Source organism: Chrysemys picta, chromosome 8 (genome assembly GCF_011386835.1).
Source record: "Chrysemys picta bellii isolate R12L10 chromosome 8, ASM1138683v2, whole genome shotgun sequence".
Taxonomy (NCBI): Eukaryota; Metazoa; Chordata; order Testudines; family Emydidae; genus Chrysemys; species Chrysemys picta.
This window is the reverse complement of record NC_088798.1, coordinates 54,179,849-54,202,624: the sequence shown is the minus strand read 5'-3', so window position 1 is coordinate 54,202,624 and position 22,776 is coordinate 54,179,849. Positions and strand designations below refer to the sequence as shown.

At 46.9% G+C, this 22,776-nt stretch overlaps 2 protein-coding genes across 4 annotated transcripts in view; one reads left to right on the top strand and one right to left on the bottom strand.

Moving 5' to 3' along the window:
* The window catches only part of COLGALT2 (collagen beta(1-O)galactosyltransferase 2), a 97,166-nt gene extending 94,513 nt beyond the window's left edge, over positions 1 to 2,653 (bottom strand). Inside the window, exon 1 of the mRNA XM_005290722.5 lies at positions 2,202 to 2,653. Coding sequence (XP_005290779.1) covers positions 2,202 to 2,431 — 230 coding nt within the window. The 5' untranslated portion in view covers positions 2,432 to 2,653. The remainder of the gene's footprint in view (positions 1 to 2,201) is intronic.
* Positions 1 to 22,776, top strand: part of TSEN15 (tRNA splicing endonuclease subunit 15) — a 35,752-nt gene that overhangs the window by 2,657 nt on the left and 10,319 nt on the right. Inside the window, exons 1-4 of one of the 3 annotated variants that reach the window (XM_065554462.1) lie at positions 9,695 to 9,831; positions 10,427 to 10,539; positions 12,455 to 12,536; positions 14,200 to 14,335. In XM_065554462.1, the coding sequence (XP_065410534.1) occupies positions 10,528 to 10,539; positions 12,455 to 12,536; positions 14,200 to 14,335 (230 nt within the window). In that variant the 5' untranslated portion in view covers positions 9,695 to 9,831; positions 10,427 to 10,527. Of the gene's footprint in view, positions 1 to 9,656; positions 9,832 to 10,426; positions 10,540 to 12,454; positions 12,537 to 14,199; positions 14,336 to 22,776 lie in introns of those variants that run through there. The other 2 variants (XM_005290721.4, XM_065554463.1) reach the window with 2 other exon arrangements.

The following is a 22,776-nucleotide window of genomic DNA, read 5'->3' as shown; positions in this document are numbered from 1 at the left end:
GAATTTTTCCATTGACTTCAAAGGACTTTGGATCAGGTACAAGCTCTAAAACAGCATTTCTTACTTTAAATCTTGGCCCCACAAAAGTTCTTACTTCTTAGAATCCTATCTACCAGCTTCTGTTGCTCCAATCATGTATAACTAATGTCTGGCTGAGTAGAAAGGATTTTTTCCCTTTCAGATACCAGCAGGCTAACTGAATTCAAGGCCAATTTCTTCCTTTCCTACAAAATATGTTTTATTACCACACTGCTCATGAGCTATGGTGTTCTTAATGTATCTTGCCAATGCTATTGGATATATTCTGTTCAATGCCCTCCAGCACCTATTAAGCATGATCACCTTCCAACCCAGCCAAATGCTACCTCTAGGACATCCCCAAAATACTAATATTTAAGAGCTAGTTAGCACTAAGAAATCAGTTCTTTTTACTGAGATATGTTATTTATTTCATTTATTTGGATTTACACAGATACTGAAAGGCACTTATTCATATATGCTTTAAGCACGCCTAACATCACATCATAAATACTTCAATATAACTAAGGAACATGACCTGAAGAAGAGCTCAGAGTAGTTTGAAAGCTTGTCTTTCACCAACAGAAGATGGTCCAATAAAAGCTGTTACCTCTCCCACCTTGTCTCTCCAATAACTGAAGTACAGCAGTTCAATCGGTATAATAATGGCATAATATAATAGCAATTTGTCCCTAAAAAGCCTTTGGTTTTTCATTTTGGCCCCAGGACTGGATTTTTGCATAAGAATCAAGCATTATCCCCAACAATCAAGCTTGCAGGTGGGCAAAGTTCCATCAAAACCTGCAACAAAACTGTGGTTTCAGTCAAAGTTTTTCTTGGCTGTTAAAACATGAGCTGTAATTCCTGCTTCGCTTTATGTGCCTTGCCCTGCCCTCCCAAACACATCATTGCCTATCTACCTCCAGTGTGTTCATGGCCTTTATAGCCAATACAACATTCCATAGTTTGGGATGCATGTGCTGCTCTCCTCCGGAGAGCCTAGTGGACATCTGCTCCTGGTTTAATGTATCAAGCCATGTGGGGAGGTTGCAGAGAAGGGGATTAATTTTGGAGCCCTCCCCTCTTAGCATGGATGGGGCGGAGTTACCCCGAGAGTCTGAGCCACGCTGTCAGCTCCTTCCAAGAAATCTCTTTCTCCATAGGAAGCAGGAGCTCCAGGGAAAATTTACAGCTAAGAACACAAAGGGTTGGCAAAGCTTTGCTCTCGTCCTGATCCCAGCCAATGCAGTAGGGAAGGATCCTCGTTTCCAGTAGAACAGCTAGGGCTAGGAAATCACAGCACAGAAAAGGATCAGAGGGAAGCCCCTGGCTGATACCTCTTGCCTGAAGAGGTGCAGTGCCTCTTGCTCAGGGTATCAGGAGTCCTTTGAAACGCAGGGAACCCTCACATGTTCAGCAAAGACAAAGACACCTTGCCCTAGATCAGCGGTTTTCAACCTGTGGTCCCTGGATCCCTGGGTCTCTGTACACTATGGCTAAGTCTTTCAAAGGGGGCTGCACCTCCATTTGAAATATTGTAGCGGTCTGCAAATGAAAAAAGCTTGAAAATCACTGCCCTCAATCCCTGCAGCGCTGGAGGCAGCAGGTTACTTGTCCCCTCGCTTTATTATCATTATGCTCCTGGCTTTTCTGCACTGCCCCCCCTTAACGTGCCCCCCTCTCCTGACCTCTGCACTGTCCCTCCTTAACCTACATCCCTCCTGACCTCTGCACTGCCCCCCCAACCTGCCCCCTCTACTGACATCTGAACAGTCCCGTGACCTGCACCCCTCCTGACCTCTGCACTGTCCCCCCTTTACCTGCACCCCAATTCAGCCTGTGCACTGCCAACCTCTTCCCCCTTAACCCGTTAGCACACACCCTCCTGATCTCTCCACTACCCCCTTAACCTGCCCCCCTCTACTGACCTCTGCACTGTCCCGAGACCTGCACCCCCTACTAGGCTCTGCCCTGAACCTGCACCCCTCTCTCCCCGGACCTCTCTTCCCCCCCCGCACTGGCCAGACAGACGCTGCCTGTTCCTGAGGGCAGCTGCCCAGAAACTTTTCTCCCCCACAAAGCAGCGCGTCCTCCCGCTGGCCCGGGCCAGGGCCATCAGCTCCCCCGCCGCACTGCCCCCGAGCGGGGCGCCCCAGGCTCCCCCGCCCCGCGCCGCGCCTTACCAGATGGCCAGCCGGCTCTTGGGGTAGCGCAGCCGCTCGAGGCAGCCGAGGCAGTGGGGCAGCGCGTGGGCAGCGTTCCTGGCGAGGATGGCGATGAAGACGGTGGGCTTCTGCAAAGGGGACTCCGGCAAAGGGGCCGAGCCCTCCGGCGGCTCCGCGGGAAAGCTGGCCCGGCTCCTCGCCCACAGCAAGCAGCACAGCAGCAGCCGGAGAGCGGGCAGCGCAGCCATGTTCCGGAGCGTGAAGTCCCGGGAGAAGCCGCCAGCCTGCAGCCAGCGGAGCCTCGCTACTGGGGGATGGCGGGGGACTGCAGGTCCTCGCGGTGGGCAGGCTGAACGGGATGGAGAGGGGGCTGGGGCTGCACACACGACACGACACGCCCGTGTGCTCACCTCCCTCTGGCTCCAGCCGTCCCGGGTCAAGCAACACAGTCCCAGCCCTTGCCTTGCCTCGCCTCGCCTCTGAGCGACTAAAACCCTCCTTTTTCTGGGCTGTGTCCCCTCCGCTCCCCCTCGGGCTCAAGAACAGCCCCACAAAGCAGCTTTCCAAACGAGTTGTGAATATTTTTACCAAGCCCCGAAATCTACTCGCCCGGCCTTACCATGAGATTAGAACAAAATCGAATCGTTTATGAGCCAGTCCAAAAAAGAAAAGAAACCAAAGCCCCCTGAGCTGGGCAAACAGAATTTTGCAAGGCTGACATCAAGTGCCCAATCGATCCCCATATTTCTTGTGCACCCAAAAGTCATGATGACTTCAGAGAAAGTACTGGATGCAAAGGAGTGTCTGTATCCAGCCTTTCTACTTAACCATTGTTATTTTATAATTGCACCCTGTGTTTTATAACATAGGCTCCCCTTCCACACAGTTTAAATCCCACTGAAGTGCTTTGCAGTTTGGGCCTGTGGCATGGCAAGGGCGAAGAGGTCAGTTTAACAAAGGAAACACCAACCCAACCATTTAAACATTTAAAAGAAACATTTTGCACCTTTCATCCCAAAGAACCTTACACAGTTAAAACAGGGACACAGGGATCTCTTCCCCCTGGAGGAGAGTGGACAGGAGGGCCTGCTCCGACTCAGCAGTCAGTTCCACGTCTTCCACCTCTAGGCCCTCAGAGACACCTTTATGGTGCTGGTAGTCTGGTGTGGAATATACTGGTGCACACCTTCCTCCGCTGCCTCCAATATGACCGGCAACTCTTCTACCTCGATCCAAGGGGTCTCCTCCGAGACCTCCCAGAGATGCTGGTCTTTTCAATTCAGGACCTGGAAGCTAGTCTCAGCGACCAGGTCCACAGCAGCCACCAAGGGGGAGGACTTCCTTGCGGAACATATTCAACACAACCTCCATTTTGGTGTGCAGGTGGCAGAGTCCCCCTCGGTGTGCCAGAGATTGGTCTTGGACTACAACCAGAAGGACTGGGTGGATCCCCTGGCACTCAGCTGGCACATGGGGCTCTCCACTCCTCATGTCCCCCATCATATACTCCCCCATCATATACTCCAGGATGTGATGGCAGCCTTACCACCCACCTCCAGGCTCTCCTGAAGTGGATCCTTATGGGGGTGCTCCCCGCCCATCCCTCACTGCTGACCCTCCAGAGTTCACCTTTGGGCCTCTGCCCGGTGAGCCTCCCTGCCCACTCCCTATGCACCACCTGAGCCATCTGCGTGACATGCAGCTGGTCCACCTCTGAATCATGCCTAGGAAACAGCTATACACGTTCATGCTCCACACCTTTCACTTCCTCACCCTTGTATCCCATCCTGACACCAAGTGGTGGGACCTCCTACCACCCATGGAGGGTGAGGAACCCCAATGGGCCAGTCCATATTCCACCCTGGTCCCACGGCCCGCTGGGGATATTATTTGGCGGCTCCTTCATGGAGCAGTAAGCATGGGCATCTACCTTGAGCAGTTCGCCACCTCCCCCAACACCTGCCCCTTCTGTAGTGAACGGGAGACCATGGCACACATCTACATCGAATGTGCTATGTTGCAGCCCCTTTTCCGGCTCCTCCAGAACCTTCTTAAGTTCTTGCTGCATTTTTCCCTGCACTCCCTGATCTATGCACACCCCATCCGTGGCCCCACAAAGTCACGAGACCTCCTCACCAACCTCCTCCTGGTGCGGGCCCAGGTGGCTGTCCACCATACCAGGAGGAGGAAGCTGGACAGGGAGGCGCTCTGCAACTGTGGGGCCTACTTCTGATCTTCCCTTAAGTCACATCTCTGGGCAGAGTTCCTCTGGACTGTGTGCACTGGCTCCCTGGATGCCTTTGAGGAGCAGTGTGCATTGTTTGTAGTTCCCTGCTCTCTGTCCTCCTCCGGATCCCTGCTTTTGACATTCCTGTCCCTGATTTTTCCTTTGTTGTCCCCCCGTAATCTTTTGTTGCCTGAGTCCAGTGGCTCCTTCCCTTAGGCTGGGGAAGGGGGGCCTTAGATGCGGGTGGGCTTGCGCCTGCCTATCACCAGGGCCTCAATAGGTACACAGGGTTCTCTTACTCCACATACCTGTGCTATCTCTGGGATAGAAGGTAGTAGCTAATTCACATTCCACAGTTATACTTCATAGCAACTGAGGAAAGGAAGTTATTTTGCATTTTTGTACAAAGTGTTTTACAAATAGATGCCTCCGAATATCCAGATGAAATGAGCTAATACACTGTATCTAAAACAAACTGCAGGAGGAAATTTAGATAAACAGAATGCAATTATCCAAGTTGGAAATTAGCTAAAACACTAAAATATTCACTGCATTTCATTAACTCACCCTCTCCAGAAATATTCTCATGAATGGCCCTGAAAGGACCATCAATGCAACAGATTACAGTTTAACACTATGACCACACAACACCGACTCTAACAATTTATATTTGGGGATCACGATCTTAATAGGAGCATATGCCCAGATCCACAAAGATATCTAGGCTCCTAAATAGAAGCTAGGAGCCTAAACACTTTTATGGATCTGAGAGACAAGGTAGATGAAGTAATATCTTTTTTTGGACCAACTTCTCTTGGTGAGAGAGACAAGTCTTGGATCTTACATGGAGCTCTTCTTCAGGTCAGGTCTTCTTCAAAGTGTGACAGCTAAATACAAGATTGAACAAATAATTTAGCGTAAGTAGTTAGCACATATTCTAAGGGACACTCAAGGTGAAGTGGACCATTAACACCCCTGTAGTCATTGGACAGAAAGGGGGGGTTATTGGGTTCCAGATTGTTGTAATAAACCATAAATTCAGTGTCTTTATTAAGATACATTTTTAGTAAAGTTATGAATTTAAGATCCCAGGCTTGTCTTTTGAAAGTGTTGGGCAGGCTTCCTTTGAGGGTGAAGACTGATAGGTCAATTATGGAGTGATTGCTTTGTGAAGGGTATTCACCCACAGGTGCTAGGGCGTTTTTGTCTTTTAACATTTTCCTGTGTGTGTTCATTCGAGAGCGTACTGTGTGAGATTGTGGATCTGGGCCCATTGTAATCACAGCTCCCACAGAAATGAATAGACATTACAGGTACTAAGCCCTTCTTAAGATAAAGTCTTGAGCACCTGGTGCTCCTGCTCCGCTGAGTGGGGGGAATCTTGACTCTGCCCACTTAACTCAGAGCCAGCACAGCTGAGCTAATGCAGGGTGGGTGCCATAGTAATAGATATTACTCTCTCCCAAGAGGAAACAGAGCAGGGAAAAAGAGACACAATTCCTTCCTTGGGCAGCACAGCCCCTCCCCAGCACAGAGCTAAATGTAAAGGGACAACCTAGCTCTAACCTATTTCACTTAATTCACTATGGGATGTTTTCAAAAGGTTGAGCATGGCTTTAGCTACACAACACAATGACTTTAACAAAAGCCATGTGTGGTTTAAACACTTTTTACATTACTTGCTTCCTCATGTTTTGTTAATGGCATCAAAGGTCCTTTTGGAACAGGAGTTACCATTCCGAATCAGACTGTCTAGCAAACTATCCTGCTGCCAGCAGCATCTGATGCTTTCAAGGAAGGCAGCTCCTCTTCAATGCCTCCCCCGCCCCTCCAACACACGCACATGCACACACACAGGCCAGCTGTGCTGTGTTGGTAAATGGGAACAATTCCCTCATAAGCATGAGGTGTGTTTATCCATGTATAATAAAGGTATGACACAGGAGTCAGACTCCACTTCATTTCCTACTCCCAATAACATGGGTCAGGGTTACAAAAGGTCAGATTTCTGATACATGGCAGGAGGCAGCAGCTACTGTTACAACTCATATAATTGTTTTGGTTATTAGTGGTCAAAAATATCCCATTGCTTTTTAAAATCCAGCCAGTGCATTTGACTCAAGAGCCAATTGTGCTGTAACAGGACTGTTAGTCACTCCAAGGGTTGAGGTACTAGCCTGTGTAAGCAGGTTTAAAAAAAGTCTGGGAAAATCAACTATTCTGTCCGGGAGGAAGCAACACACCAGTTTTCCTTTGGCCATAGGTCCCACAGAAATAAAACAAATGCAGGCAGCTTTCTTGAGTCCACTCCAGGTGTCCATACCAAACAGACAGGAACAATTTGACTATGGGTACTCTCTTTGGCAGTACCATAGTCTCCATTAGTTCAGGCAGGCAGCAAATTCCCCCAGATACCTATTCAGGTGTGCTCTTCCCTGGATCAGCTGGAGAGCAGCTTCCTTCCCCTGCTAGGAACATACCACCCACAGGCCTTGGAAGCCTCTACTTTCTTCTATTTTTTCCATACCTAGGAGGCACAGCTGTCCATTCCTCTGTCCAGGAGCCAAACAAGCCACAGCTGCCATCTCTTCCCTCCAGGTCTGATAGCTCTTTCAAAACCAGCCACCTCTTTTGTGCCCACTGAAAGGCTTCAGCTCCTTCATGGGTCACAAGGGAATAAGGTGTATGTGCCCTATCAAAGCTACACTTCTTAGACAGGCAAAGCTCCTCAAAATTGCCAGAATTAGAGAAGCAGGATTGGTCCCTCAGTGACCTCCTGCACCAGTGTAATCCACACACTGATTAAATGCTGAAAAAACAGAGATGTCCTTTTATTTATCCTTCACCAATGGACCCAGTTGTTACCATATCATCATAACAAGATAAAAGAAGGGTCTGTTCATTTTTCCATTATGCTCAGCCTAAGTCTGAATACCTCAGTCAAGTCCCCTCTTGTTCTTCTTTTTCCCACGCTAACTAATTCTAGTCCGTGCCTTCCCTCTAAACATTTTAGTTGCCTGGCTCTGGTCATTTTCAGTCTCTGCCACATCTTTCTTGAGATAGGTTGACTAAAAATGGGCACAATGCCCTAGAAGGGGACATTTAATTGTTTAATTTATGTCATTGCCATTTGTTCTTTAATATTCTCTTAATGCACCAACTATATATTTGTTTTTTATGCTGCTGCATACTGAGCAGATACCAGAACCCAGCTGTGCTTTAATGCCTCCTAACCAGGGATGGATTAATTTGGGCCAGTGTTTGAAATTCTACAAGCCAGGTGCCAAGCAAGGAGCTGCCAACTTCTGCAAAGGGAAATCTGGCATGCATTGGACTGTAGAAGCCCCATTCACATAAGGAATCAGTGATGATTATTTCTAGAGATGAGATATATAGCTATATATATAATTTGAATCTACACAGATTATACAAACTTTAAATAAATTAATAAAATATACCAAATTGCCTTTATTCAGATTCTTCCTTCCTCATCCTTCCCTCGCTTTATATTTTCTATCTATATAGTCTCTCTTTCCCAGTGATGTTTTCATTCTACTTGTTATTATGCACATTGTCAGGATTTTGTCTTTACTTATTTTCTCTTTTCATCTTACCAACTCTTCTGCCATAATCCTCCCTCAATTTAGCCTCTCTTCCTCTTTTTTTCCTTTAGCATTTCTTCTCCTGTCCACTTTGACCTCCTCACTCTTGCTTTTTTTCCTTTCTTTCCCTTTTGTTTCTTTTTATTTCTTCCCCTCCTTTCTGTGTCATTGCTTCTCTCTCATTCACTTCCTCCTTTACCTTGAATTTCTCTATCTCCTTCCCTCAACCACCATCCTCCTCTATTCCCCACTTCCCTTCATCACCACTCCTTCCACACATACTACTTTACATGGCTGTAGTGAAAAATGATTGGTAAATATTTGTATGGCAACTGAACATGTAGAACACTATTATATAACTAGTATTATATAGACTCTCCCTCCATTCCCTGCATCCCTTCCTCCAGCTCCTTCTCCCTCTCAATTCCCCTAATCCTCCTCTCCCCACCTGTCCATAGTGGTGTTTGCTTGATGCATTTCATGGTATGTCATGCATTTCTCTCTTGGTTTGTGGCATTTATTTAATGCCATCCACAGTTTATTTGTGTGGTAAGCACTGCGATGAGATGGGACAGAAAGGGGATAGACCAGGGGTAGGAAAACTACAGCCCGCAGGACGGATCTGGCCCACGGGATTGCCTTTCCTGTGGTGCTGTGGGCCCCTCCCAGAAGGGGCGGGCAACACGTCCCTGTGGCCCCTGGGGGGGCAGAGGGCTCTGTGCGCTGCCCTCACCTGCAGGCACCGACTCCCGCAGCTCCTATTGGCCAGGAATGGGGAACCGTGGCCAATGGGAGCTTCGAGAGAGGTACCCGCAGGCTAGGGCAGCACGCAGAACCCTCTACTCCCCCCTCCCGCAGGGGCCGCAGGGACGTGGTGCCGGCCGCTTCCGGGAGAGGTGCGCCATGGGGCCAGGGCAGGCAGGGAGCCTGTCTTAGCTCTGCTGTGCACCGCTGCCACCGCAGAGCAGCTCCAGGTAAGCGGTGTGGGGCTGGAGCCTGCACCCCAACCGCCTGCCCTGAGCTCCCTGCCACACCCCACACCCCTTCTGCACCCCAACCCCCTGCATGGAGCCCCCTGACACACCGCAACCCCCTGCCCTGAGCCCCCTGCCGCACCTTGCACCCCAACCCCCTGCCCTGAGCCCCTTCCAGCACCCCCCACCCCTTGCTGCATCCTGCACTCTCTCCCGCACCCAAAGCCCTACATTCATGGCTCTGCATGCAATTTCCCCACCCCGATGCCCACCCCTTGGATAGCCAGTGGGATGGAGAGAGAGGAAGAGGTGGGTGGCTAAAGGGGTCGGGGGAAGAGGGATGGGTGGACAGTGACAGATGCAGAGAGTGACAGCTCCGATGGGACAGAGCAACTTAAGGTTGGCACTTTTGGATGGACAGATTCCTGGAGGTTTCATCACATGACATAATCTTTAATTAAAGATTAATTTTTACTTCCTGGAGACTCCAGGCCAAACCTGGAGGGTTGGCAACCCTAGGGCAGCTGCACACCTGGTTCCAGAACTGGCAGCCGGGTGCAGCGTGTCCTGAGTTTGCCTGGCTCACAGGAGCAGCTGGGCACGGTGGGGACACGCCCGGGAAGCAGGGGGTCTGCAGGAACTATAGCTCGGAACTATAGCGCGCTGGCTTGTCCCCGGCCGGAGCACTTAGTGCAGTGCTCCGCCCGGAGCGAAGCCGCGCTGCACGCAGGAGCTGCATGGACGAGCCGGGCTGCGCGGCTCCGGGCACTCCCCCGAGCGGCCGGGAGCAGGAGCCCCGGCCCCGGGGGTCGCCCTGCGGCAACTGGATGGCGACTCACCCTAAGGTAGGTGGGGGGTCGGGCCCCGGGGCGGACCTTACAGGGGCCCCGCAGAGCGCGCTCCCCGCCGTCCCAAGGCTGCTCCCCGCGGCAGGAGCCGAGGAGCGGGCCCCGCTGTGCAGCCAGGCTTGGGGTGTCCGGATCCCGCCGCGCTGGGGCCCACACAAGCCCCCGCCCAGCCGGGTGGCTCCTCGGTGCTGCATGGCCCGGCCCCCCGCGTGAAGGAGAGCGGAGCTGTCCGGACTGGGTGCTCCCCCAGCTGTTGACAGCTGGATCCCGCGTGTGGTAACTGAGTTATTGGGGTCCTGGTTGTGCATTTATGGTTTGACAGTTGAGGTCTGTAGCCAAGACCATACAAAATAAAATACGATATCTTCACTTATTTAAATAATATCTTTAGCGTGAATCTTGTCTTACATATACCTGTTAATTTATCTTAAGCTGCTGAAAGCCTTATTTGAAAACGAAGATTGAATAGAGGGTTTCTGCAAATTTCCCAAGAAGTTTTGCTTGAGTTCTTGAAGGAATATTTCAAGCTGACAAATTCGATCTCAGTGCCCTGTGGTAACTTTTCACCACTAATCTTTTTTCTCACTCTCAGCTTCACCATTGAAAAAAACACATCCAGGAAATAAACAAAAAACAACTTGTGAGCTACCTTCCTTTAGGGAGGAAGGAGAAAAGGAGTACCCAACTACAATAATGTGTCAAACTGTGAGCATTAAGATCAAAACCTAGAGCAGGGGTGGGCAAACTTTTTGGCCCGAGGGCCACATCTGGGAATAGAAATTGTATGGGAGGCCATGAATGATCACAAAATTGGGGTTGGGGTGTGAGAGTGTTCTGGTTGGGGGTGCGGGCTCTGGGCTGGGGCCAGAAATTAGGAATTCAGGGTGCGGGAAGGGGCTCTGGGTGGGGGGGGGGATGAGGACTTCGTCTGGGGGTGCAGGCTCTGGGGTGGGGCTGGGGATGAGTTTGGGGTGTAGGAGGATGCTCTGGGCTGGGACCAAAGGGTTCGGAGGGCAGGAGGGGGATCAGGGCTGGGGTTGGGGCATGGGGGGAGGCTCAGGGGTGCAGGCTCCGGGCGGCGATTACCTCAAGCGGCTCCCAGAAGTAGCGGCATGTCCCCGCTCTGGCTCCTACACGGAGGCGCGGCCAGGCGGCTCTGTGCTGTGTCCCGACTGCAGGCGCTGTCCCTGCAGTTCCCATTGGCTGCAGTTTACGGCCAATGGAAGCTGCGGGGGCAGCGCTTGGGGCGGGGGTAGCGTGCAGAGCTGGAGCCCCCTGGCTGTCCTTACGCATAGGAGCCGGAGAGGGGCTATGTCACTGTTTCCAGGAGCCATGTGGAACGGCCTCTGACCCTGCTCCCCAGCAGGAGCTCGAGGAGGGCCGGATCTCGTCCACGGGCTGTAGTTTGCCCACCCCGACCTAGAGTCTAGACAGACACACAGAGATAGTAACATGACTAGGTAAACAGAGATTTTATGCTCCCCTTATCTGATCTCTTTTCATTACTTATTTGTATATTATTAATTTGAATGGTGTTTCACAGGAAACTTTTTAAAAGAGCATAATTTCTGCCCTGAAAAGCACTGATTGTAAATTCCTTATGACACTGACCTTTGTCATCTTGGATGTCTGTAAAGCACCATAGGCCCCATGCACGCCAACAGAGCTATATAAATAATGAGTCTCCTGTTACTATTACTCTTCCTTGGAATAGTCAAACTGCTAAGTCTCTTTGTTGGAAGAGGAACTTGATGGATTAATGTGATTTTAATGTAATTAACTTCTTAAGAGTTTAGCATATGGAGAGACCTTATCTTACATTTTATAATCAGAGCTGTTGAAGAGTATTAGCATGTTATTTACTCCTTCATGTAACATAAGAACCAGGGTCTCCCAGTGAAATTAATAGGCAGCAGGTTTAAAATAAACATAAGGAAGTATTTCTTTGCACAACCTGTACAGGGAATGTTCTGAAGGTCAGAAGTATAACTGGATTCAAAAAAGAATGAGATAAATTCTTGGAGGATAGGTCCATCAACGGCAAGATGGTTGGGGATGCATCCCTATGCTCTGGTGTCCCTAAACCTCTGACAGCCAGAAGCTGAGACTGGACGATAGGGGACGAATCACTCAATAATTGCCCTGCTGAAGCATATGGCACTGGCCACTGTCAGAAAACAGGATACTGGGCCAGATGGACCATTGGCCCGACTCAGTATGTCCATGTTTATGTACTGTAGCAGAAATAGATGAAACTCAAAAAGAAGAACAGGAGGACTTGTGGCACCTTAGAGACTAACAAATTTATTAGAGCATAAGCTTTCGTGGACTACAGCCCACTTCTTCGGATGAAACTCAGAATCTTTCTCCACAAAAACAGCTCTGTTCCAGAAACAGTCAAGATTCTTTTAATACCTTTTTATCTGGGCCACACGGAAATATAACTTTAAAATATTTTAAGAGGTCAGTATATTTATTGATGTTTAATCTTTCTGAATCTTAATAGCAGTTCTTTAAACAGGCTCCATACTTTCTCATGCTCTTTTGAAAGGTTTTATGTATCTGTACCAATTTGGCTTCTGCTCTGCATTCTTTGATTGCTGTTACATGTTGGTTTCAGCTCACAGAGATGATGTCATTGGATGTGGCTGACAGCACTCAAGTATATGCTGCGTTCTTAGTTTACTTGGATCTTTTAGAAGGTAAATCAGTGAAAGTATTTTTCTTGCGAGGCTGAGCAATCTGGGACATCAAATAAACTAACACATGTACTCTGATTTTTGAAGACCTACGTGCTAGTAGCACCCATTCCATGCTCTCGGTATCCCAAAATGTAGCACAGTAATCAGCTACACTGAACAAGGCGCGTGTGAGTGGTATTGAGTGTTTCAGGTATTGAGGAAAATGTAAAATGTAAATTTTGGCCCATGAGTTTGTTCAGACCTGCCATCATTAATTATATCTCTCCAAAGCAAATGATTGATCATTGTTTGAGTGAATGCTATTATATTAATGCAATTACAGCAATCCTGAATAAACATTTTTTAACTTTATTTCCCTGCCTGAAGGGATTGAGATCTGCTGTGTTATCACAATTCTAGCTGTTATCACCCACTTTCTCAGTATCTTAATATTTTTCAAATTTGGGTTGATACCAGGTTAAAATCTTACACTTAAGAGAACTGTGAAAAGAGATGCATGGATTTTTTTGTTTTTGAAAAACAAATACTTGAGTTACACCAGAGAAAGTTCTGCCCCCCATCATAGTACTGCTGAAGTCAGCAGAGCTATGCTGATTTACACCAGCAGAGCAGTGGTTCTCAAGCAGTGGAATGCATACCCCTGGGTGTACGCAGAGATCGTCTATGGGGTACATCAACTCATTTAGATGTTTAACTAATTTTACAACAGGCTACATAAAAAGAAGTATCAAAGTCAGTATAAACTAACATTTCATACAGGCAATGACTTGTCACTGTTCTATAGACTACATCAGCAGTTCTCAAACTGTGAGCGAGTTCATTTTAATGGAGTTGCCAGGGCCAGTGTTAGACTTGCTGGGGCCCAGGGCAGAAAGCTGAAGCCCAAGACCCACCATGCAGGGCTGAAGCCGAAACCCTAGTTTTTAAGTGAGGTGAAACTTGAGTTAAGCAAGACAACTCTGACTCCTGAAAGGGGTACAGTAGCCTGGAAAGGTTGAGAACCACTGCAGCTGAGGACCTGGCCTTTTATTAAAGAATTGTTCACAAGCCAATAGTTGGCACTTGACTGGGAAAACTTTGTGTCTTGTGGGGAATACTTTGCATCATAGGTGCCGACTCTGTGGGTGCTCCATGGCTGGAGCACCCATGGGGAAAAATTAGTGGGTGCTCTGCACCCACTGGCAGCCAAGCTCCCCTCCCCGTCCTCGCCTCCGCCTCCTCCCCTGAGTGCACCGCGTCCCCGCTTCTCCCCCTAGCTCCCAACGCTTGCTGCCGCAAAACAGCTGTTTCACGGCGTAACAGGCTCCGGGTGGGAGGAGCAGGAACACGGCGGGTTCAGGGGAGGAGGCGGGGAAGAGGCGGGACCAGGGTGGGGATTTGGGGAAGGAGTCCAATAGGGGCAGGGAGGGGGTGGAGTGGGGCGGGGACTTTGGGGAAGGGGTTGGTATGGGGGTGGGGCAGGGGTGGAGTCAGGGTGGAGCTGAGGGGAGAGGGGGGTCGAGCACCCACTGGCGCCAGCAGAAGTTGGCACCTATGCTTTACATAGGGGGGAAAAATAAAGACCACAATAAGTTGACTTTCTTCCCAAATGTATACCCTCCTTTATGATGCAACCAGAGAGAGACCTGTGTGTTGTGCTTTGGTCCCTCTCTTTTATTTTCAGGTAAAAACTGGCATGATGTGACATGCATTGGACTAGCAGAACTCCAGCTCGTATGTCTCCGTGGGCGTGAGAGAGAAGCTGAGAATTTACAGGTTGTGGTGCCAACACCTGTCCACATGTCATTCACTCATCAGAGGTGAGCAAGTGATTCCAGAGTATTTGGTGCTGAATTACCAGAAAAAAAAAAAATAGAGGATGTAAATATTGATAGGGCAGCTAATAACTCCTATAAAGCTTTAGAAAAACATTCTCTGCCAAACAAAAAGACGACCCTCCCCCCCAAAAAAATGGGGGGCAGAGGAAAAACAAATTTGAACACATGAGCTGAGTTATTTCTAGTATTAGGAACATTATGAGGCTGGGATTTTTTTCCTTTAGCCTGATCAGTTTCTTTTGCCTTTTCCTCCCTTGAAATCATAACCCTGCAATGTAACGATTTCAACAGCAATTGGCTGTGTGTCCATTCAAAAAATGTTTTGTACTGTTTATAGACCTATCTGAAGTATTCATGGTGATCACCTCTAATGGAGTTTATATGGATAATTCTTTTGAAGTACCTTGAAGATGATGAAAAATGCTCATTTTCTACTGCTTTTGTTAGTTACTGAATCACAGGAATGGACTCTGTATTTTTTTTTAATTTAAATATAATCCTGGCCACTGTCTGTCTGAAAATTTGCTTTTACAGGCTGAAAACAGTTATATATAACTGCGTTTTCAGAGCTATGCTTTTGCATTAGATCTATGTTGGAAAGTGCTCTATAAACCCTTACTTTCACAGCTATACATACAATTTCTTGTGGTGCTCAAGGAGGGAAAAACAAGAAAGATGTGCTTTTCTAATGACATGGGTTTTGTAATGGAAAGTGTTTTCGGGGTTACTTTAAAAAGAAATTCTGTTCAGATCCAACTTTTTTTATGTTTTGGATGTGTTCTAATGGTTAGGTAAAATGTACAGTATTCTTCCCCATCTGATAATGGCTATCTTCTTTCTCTTCCTCTGCCCCCATGCCTGATATCCTATCCTATGACACCTCTAAGGAACTGTTTATCTAAAGCCCTGCATGGATACAACATTTGTATCCGCATCCGATCTGGATACATGGTCCACGGATATAAAGTGGATATCCTCAGATTTGCAGAGCGCTAATTGTCACTTTGGTCATTTATTACTGTGATGTCAGGGGAGCTGCTAACAGATCACACAGTTAATTGCACTTGATGTACAGTGAACTTCATTTATATGCATGCTCTGTGAATGTCTTTTTTGGCACATTTACATATTCCAGTGATTTTATAGATGACAGACTTGTCTGAAGCAAACAACCTTGCATCCCAATAGTAAATGTGTAGTAGGTTATCCTGTGGGTATCTCTTCAGCAGCAATAAATCTGTGGCAGGAAATCTGTACTATGGCAACTAGTTATGTGGTTGGAAGTTTTCTAGTTGTAAATTAATAAGATTTTTCAATTACTATTCAACAAACCAATCATTTGGCTATTATGGATATGGTTTTAAAAAGAAATATTACAAAACGGTATTGTCAGATGGCATGATGCTGCTCTGCTGTATAATCACAAAGCTATTGAAAGAAAAGCTGGGAGACAAAGTATTTGCTACTGTTCTGCTTCTTGTGAAGGTGTTGATCGTTTTCTGTGGGGAGGGATTTCTCTCACAGTTTTGGAGATAGACCCAAAATGGATGTGGGTAGTTAGGTAGCAAACTAGGATATTGGCTTTTCTCACTGTAGTTGTTTTCTGCATGCTGTCTCTTGTTTCCTACGTGTTGGTGGGATTCTACTGAAAGTGGAAACCTTTTCCTCCCTGTGGGTGGGCAGGTGTCTGCAATTCTATGTCCTAACATGTATTTTATTGCAGGGAAATACAGCACAACATTTGTAACCCATCTTTGTATCCCATCGGACTTTTCATTCATGGACTTTCTGAATTTGTTTGTACTGTGGTGGCACTGTTTGCTCTGTTTCTGGCATCAGTGTGGATGAAATCTTTTACTGGAAGGATGGTTGACTGTTAGAGTGAATGCATTACATTGATTAAAAGTACAGTTTGTGACCAGCTTTTGCTATTGAGTAAATATATAGAGTACGTTGTCACTAAAATGTGTTCTGGCTGAATACAGTTCTCCACTTACAGATGACTCCATTAAAGCTGTGCATATGCCTGTCCCTAATGCTGGTTTAATAGCCATTGCTGATATCTGGCAGGAGAATGGTATGGATACTGCTGAACACAATGTAGATACATGATTCTTGATGTCTTCAGTCTACAGTGACTGGTGTCTCAATGGTCACCATCAAAAGGAGCCAAATAGAATGACCTGAATTCTGTAAACAGCCACAGGAAAAGTCCAACAAGTGCATCCTTGGGGATGGAATTTCACAGGCACATCTTACCAGTGAGAATGCCTGCCCCCTCTTGCTGACACTGAGCAGCGAGAATCCAGAGGATTGTTTCTGGGGTACAGTAACTCCTCACTTAGTCGTCCCAGTTAATGTTGTTACATTGCTGATCAATTAGAGAACATGCTCGTTTAAAGTTGCGCAATGCTCCCATATAACGTTGTTTGGCAGCCAGCTGTTTTGTCCTCCGCTTGCAGAAAGAGCAGCCCGTTGCAGCTAGCTGGTGGGGGCTTGGAACCAGGGTGGACCAGCAGCCCCCCCCATCAGCTCCCCTAAGTTCCCTGTGCGGCAGCCACCCAGCAGGCTATCAGTTGCCTGTAGTTCAGCTGCCCCTCCCCCCACTGCCATGTGCTGCTCCTGCCCTCTGCCTTGGAGCTGCTCCCGGGAGCCTCCTGCTTGCTGTGCAGTGGGGGAAGTGAGGGGCTAATGTGAGGGTGGCCCCCTCCCCTCTGTTTCTGTCCTCCTCATCCCCCCCCCCTCCGCCTACCCCATCTCTCTAGAGCAGTGGGGACACAACAGGTCTCAGGATGGAGGGAGCTTGCTGGCAGCAGCTGCTGTCTCAACTTGCTGATCTACTTAAAAAGGCAATGTATTTAGAGTGGAGTCAGCATACTTAAAGGGGCAATGTGTGTCTCTCACTCACACACATGGTGTATATCTCTGTCTCGCTCTGCCTCTACCTCCATTTGTGCTGCCTTGTAGAGTGTGAGGCTATGTTAACAACAATGCGTTAACCATTGAGGGCTCAGCCGAGTGCTAGTTCATCATTTAGCAGTAAGGCATTCCCTGGGAAATATCCCACCCTCTGACTCCATCACCTCAACCAAGCTTCACAACCATCATTGCTGTGTACAGTATTAAATTGTTTGTTTAAAACTTCTACTGTGTGTGTGTGTGTGTGTGTGTGTGTGTGTGTATGTATGTATAGTCTTTTGTCTGGCGAAAAAAATTTCCCTGGAACCTAACCCCCCTATTTATATTAAATCTTATGGGGAAATTGGATTAGCTTAACATCGTTTCACTTAAAGTAGCATTTTTCAGGAACATAACTACAACGTTAAGTGAGGAGTTACTGTACATGGAGCAAAAGGTAATGCTGTGTGTAAGGGCTGTAAATAATTAATCTGTAAGTATCCCAAAGGTCACTCTTTGAAAATGACTTTTCTATATGCAAAACAATAAAGTGAATTGTAAAGCTGGTTGGAAATGCAGCAGGTTGCAATAATGCTGATCCCTTTAATGAGCTAACCTTGTCTTGTGTTAGTGTTGAAACCATGGTTTAAATTGTTGATTAAAGTGTACTGGCACTATAGCTAACTGAGCCTGGAAATGATAAGCTAAATAAAAAGAAGGTAGCAAATGGCTGTTGTTCACTTACTTAATCTATAAGAATCAGGTCTTGGAGCAGGTAGGGGTTGCTGGAGTGGTGACCTCCCTCTCAAAGCCACTTGAAAAGATACTTGCCAGTGGCCAAAGCAGTTCTGCATCCGCAGATGTTTAGGCACAGAGCAGCTTCTTTGGCTGACTCAGTCACTGGAGGAGTGAGTTTTTAAAGGAGCCATGTTGACGGTGCAGTGGGAGTCACTAGTAAAAGAAATAACATGAATGATAAAATTGGATAATTTTTTTTTAAGCTAAAATTCTGAGCAGCATCTTAAACCTTATTTTGGGGATTTGATACTGAATTTTAGAGGACTTCATTTTCTCATGTTATCAAGTTTATGGCGTTAATTGAAATAATTTCATAAGGTAAAGCAGTACTCCTTAGAAACTAAGGCCACATTCCTGCAAGCTGCTCCAAGTTACCTCCCTGTAACTGCATGGAACCCAATGACTTACCCCTGGTCTACACTGGGGATGGAGGAGCAGGGGATCAACCTAAGATACGCAACTTCAGCTACGAGAATAACGTCGACTTCAGCTACGCATCTTAGTTTGACTTACCTTGCGTCCTCACGGCGTGGGGTCAACTGCAGCGGCTCCCCCATCAACTTTGCTTCCGCCTCTCGCCGAGCTGGAATTCAGCAGTCGACGGGAGAGTGATCGGGGATCGATTTATCGTGTCTACACTACTCGCGATAAATCGATCCCCGATAGATTGATCGCTGCCCGCCGATCCGGTGGGTAGTGTAGACGTACCCTTAAAGAACTCAATACTACTCCTGTTGAAGTCAGTGGCAAAACTATTGACTTCAGTGGAAGTGGGATCTAATCAAATTTACTGCATTTCAAAAGCTAATCTTATTACACAAGCCGAGAAGACTTGGGGCTGTATTTGGAGAGGATGGGCCCACTGTCTGAGTGCTTAAAATTGAGCTTACTGAGGCTTCTGTGAGTAAATACTGTGACAGACCCAGACCAGTGGGGTATAGGAGTCTGGTAGAGGGCAAATATACTGGTCACTGGATGAGTAGTTTTCTGTTCCCTGAGTGACCAGAGCAGGGGCTGCACTAGAGTAATCAGGAACCTGCTAGAACCAGTTAAGGCAGGCAGGCTAATTAGGAGACCTGGAGCCAATTAAGAAGAAGCTGCTAGAATCAATTAAGGCAGGCTAATCAGGGCACCTGGGTTTTAAAAGGGCTCACTTCAGTTTGTGGTGCGAGTGTGAGGAGCTGGGAGCAAGAGGCGCAAGGAGCTGAGAGTGAGCGTGAGAGGGTATGCTGCTGGAGGACTGAGGAGCACAAGCATTATCAGACACCAGGAGGAAGGTCCTGTGGTGAGAATAAGGAAGGTGTTTGGAGGAGGCCATGGGGAAATAGCCCAGGGAGTTGTAGCTGTCATGCAGCTGTTACAGGAGGCACTATAGGCAGCTGCAGTCCACGGGGCTCTGGGCTGGAACCCAGAGTAGAGGGCAGGCCCGGGTTCCCCCCAAACCTCCCAATTGACCTGGACTGTGGGTTCTTCCAGAGGGGAAGGTCTCTGGGCTGTTCCCCAACCCACATGGTGAATCTCTGAGGCAAGAAAATCCGCCAATAAGCGCAGGACCCACCAAGATAGAGGAGGAACTTTGTCACAATACCTATAGAACAAGATTCTGCTTCTTTATGTCTTTTCCACCCTCCAATCAAAAATACCTTGCTGGGATGTGGAGAGACTGTTTTTGGCCTTGCTAAATTGAACAGTGATTTGCACAGTAGTAGGAAAGATCAGTCTTGTTTATGTATCTGAGAAGAACCTGTGCATTTTAGCCCATGTGGTCCCTTGGCTCTGCCATGTTCCCTATTTATCGCAGACAGACAGCTGTGTCCACCAGCGTATTACGTCTTGAGTGTCTACTTGTCAAATTAAATTTAACATCCCTGTGGCAGGGAAAACACCACAGCAGCCCAACACTGTAGCATTTAATTTCAGAAAGGGGAACTACGCAAAAATGAGGTTAGTTAAACAGAAATTAAAAGGTACAGCACCAAAAGTAAAATCCCTGCAAGCTGCATGGAAACTTTTTAAAGACACCATAATAAAGGCTCAACTTAAATGTATACCCCAAATTAAAAAACATAGTAAGAGAACCAAAAAAGAGCCACTGTGGCTAAACAACAAAGTAAAAGAAGCAGTGAGAGGCAAAAAGTCATCCTTTAAAAAGTGGAAGTTAAATCCTAGTGAGGAAAATAGAAAGGAGCATAAACTCTGGCAAATGAAGTGTAAAAATATAATTAGGAAGGCCAGAAAAGAATTTGAAGAACAGCTAGCCAACGACTCAAAGTAATAGCAAAAAATTTTAAGTACATCAGAAGCAGGAAGCCTGCTAAACAACCAGTGGGGCCACTGGATGATCGAGATGATAAAGGAGCACTCAAGGACGATAAGGCCATTGCAGAAAAACTAAATGAATTCTTTGCATCGGTCTTCATGGTTGAGGCTGTGAGGGAGATTCCCAAACCTGAGCCATTCTTTTTAGGTGACAAAACTGAGGAACTGTCCCAGATTGAGGTGTCATTAGAAGAGGTTTTGGAACAAATTGATAAACTAAACAGTAATAAGTCACCAGGACCAGATGGTATTTACCCAAGAGTTCTGAAGGAACTCAGATGTGAAATTGCAGGACTACTAACTGTCATCTGTAACCTACCATTTAAATCAGCTTCTGTACCAAATGACTGGAGGATAGCTAATGTGATGCCAATTTTTTTAAAGGGTTCCAGGGAAGACCCCGGCAATTACAGGCTGGTAAGCCTGACTTCAGTACCGGGCAAAGTGGTTGAAACTATAATAAAGAACAAAATTGTCAGACACATAGATGAACATAATTTGTTGGGGAATAGTCAACATGGTTTTTGTATAGGGAAATCATGCCTCACCAATCCATTAGAATTCTTTGAGGGGGTCACCAAGCATAAGGACAAGGGGGATCCAGTGGATATAGTGTATTTAGATTTTCAGAAAGCCTTTGACAAGGTCCCTCACCAAAGACTCTTAAGCAAAGTAAGCAGTCCTGGGATAAGAGGGAAGGTCCTCTCATGGATTGGTAACCGGTTAAAAGATAGGACACAAAGAGTAGGAATAAATGGTCAGTTTTCAGAATGGAAAGAGGTAAATAGTACTAGGCCCAGTCCTATTTAACATATTCATAAATTATCTGGAAAAAGTGGTAAACAGTGAGGTGGCAAAATTTGTAGATGATATAAAACTTCTCAAGATAGTTAAGTCCCAAGCTGACTGCGAAGAGCTACAAAAGGATCTCATAAAACTGGGGGACCAGGCAACAAAATGGCAGATGAAATTCAATGTTGATAAATGCAAAATAATGCACATTGGAAAACATAATCCCAACTATAATATAAAATGAGGAGGTCTAAATTAGCTGTTACCACTCAAGAATGATCTTGGAATCATTGTGGATAGTTCTCTGAAAACATCCACTCAATGGCCAGCTGCAGTCAAAAAAAGTGAACAGAATGTTGGGAATCATTAAGAAAGGGATAAATAATAAGACAAAATATCATATTGCCTCTATATAAGTCCATGGTACATCTTGAATACTGTGTGCAGATGTGGTTGCCCCATCTCAAAAAAGATAAATTAGACTTGGATAAGGGCAACAAAAATGATTAGGGGTATGGAATGGCTGCCATATGAGGAGAGATTAATAAGACTGGGACTTTTCAGCTTGGAAAAGAGACGACTAAGGGGTGATATGATAGAAGTCTATAAAACCATGACTGGTGTGGAGAAAAGTAAATAAGGAAGTGTTATTTACTGCTACTTATAACAAAAGAACTAGGGGCCACCAAATGAAATTAATAGGCAGCAGGTTTAAAACAAACAAAAGGAAGTATTTTTTCACACAACGCACAGTCAACCTGTGGAACTTCTTACCAGAGACTATAACAGGGTTCAAAAAATAACTGGATAAGTTCATGGAGGACAGGTCCATCAATGGCTATTAGCCAGGATGGGCAGGGATGGTGTCCCTAGCCTCTGTTTGCCAGAAGCTGGGAATGTGCGACAGGGGATGGATCACTTGATGATTACCTGTTTTATTCATTCCCTCTGGGGCACCTGGCATTGGCACTGTCAGAAGACAGGATACTGGGCTAGATGGACCTTTGGTCTGACCAAGTATGGCCGTTCTTATGTTCTTAAAGTGTTCCAGAATTAAGGCCCCAGCCCAGTAAATCATTTAAGCACAGCTGGTTCCTGTGAAGTCAATGAAACTACTGGCATGAGCGTAAGTGTTTGCAGGACTGGTGCCTGAATCTTGTGGGTATTGTTAAAAGCTCTGATTTTTTTTCAGACTTTATAGAATGTTATTTTTTAAGGTGACAAACACATCTATAACTGAACAAGTCTTTTATTTTTAAAAGTGATTTGTCACTTCCCTTTGTTAACTTTTTACATATAATCTTGGACCGTAAAAATCAATGAAGCCAGTTTCCCTCTCAGGTTGTTAGTATCGCACTGTTTGGGTTTCAAGCAGACAGGGGCGGCTCCAGGCACCAGCGCACCAAGCGCGTGCCTGGGGCGGCAAGCCGCGGGGGGTGGCCTGCGGTCGCCGTGAGGACGGCAGTCAGGCTGCCTTCAGCGGCATGCCTGCAGGAGGTCCACTCGTCCCGCGGTTTCGGCGGTGGGTACCCCGAAGGCGCGGGACCAGTGGACCTCCCGCAGGCATGCCGCTGAAGGCTGCCTAACTGCCGTGCTTGGGGCGGCAAAATACATAG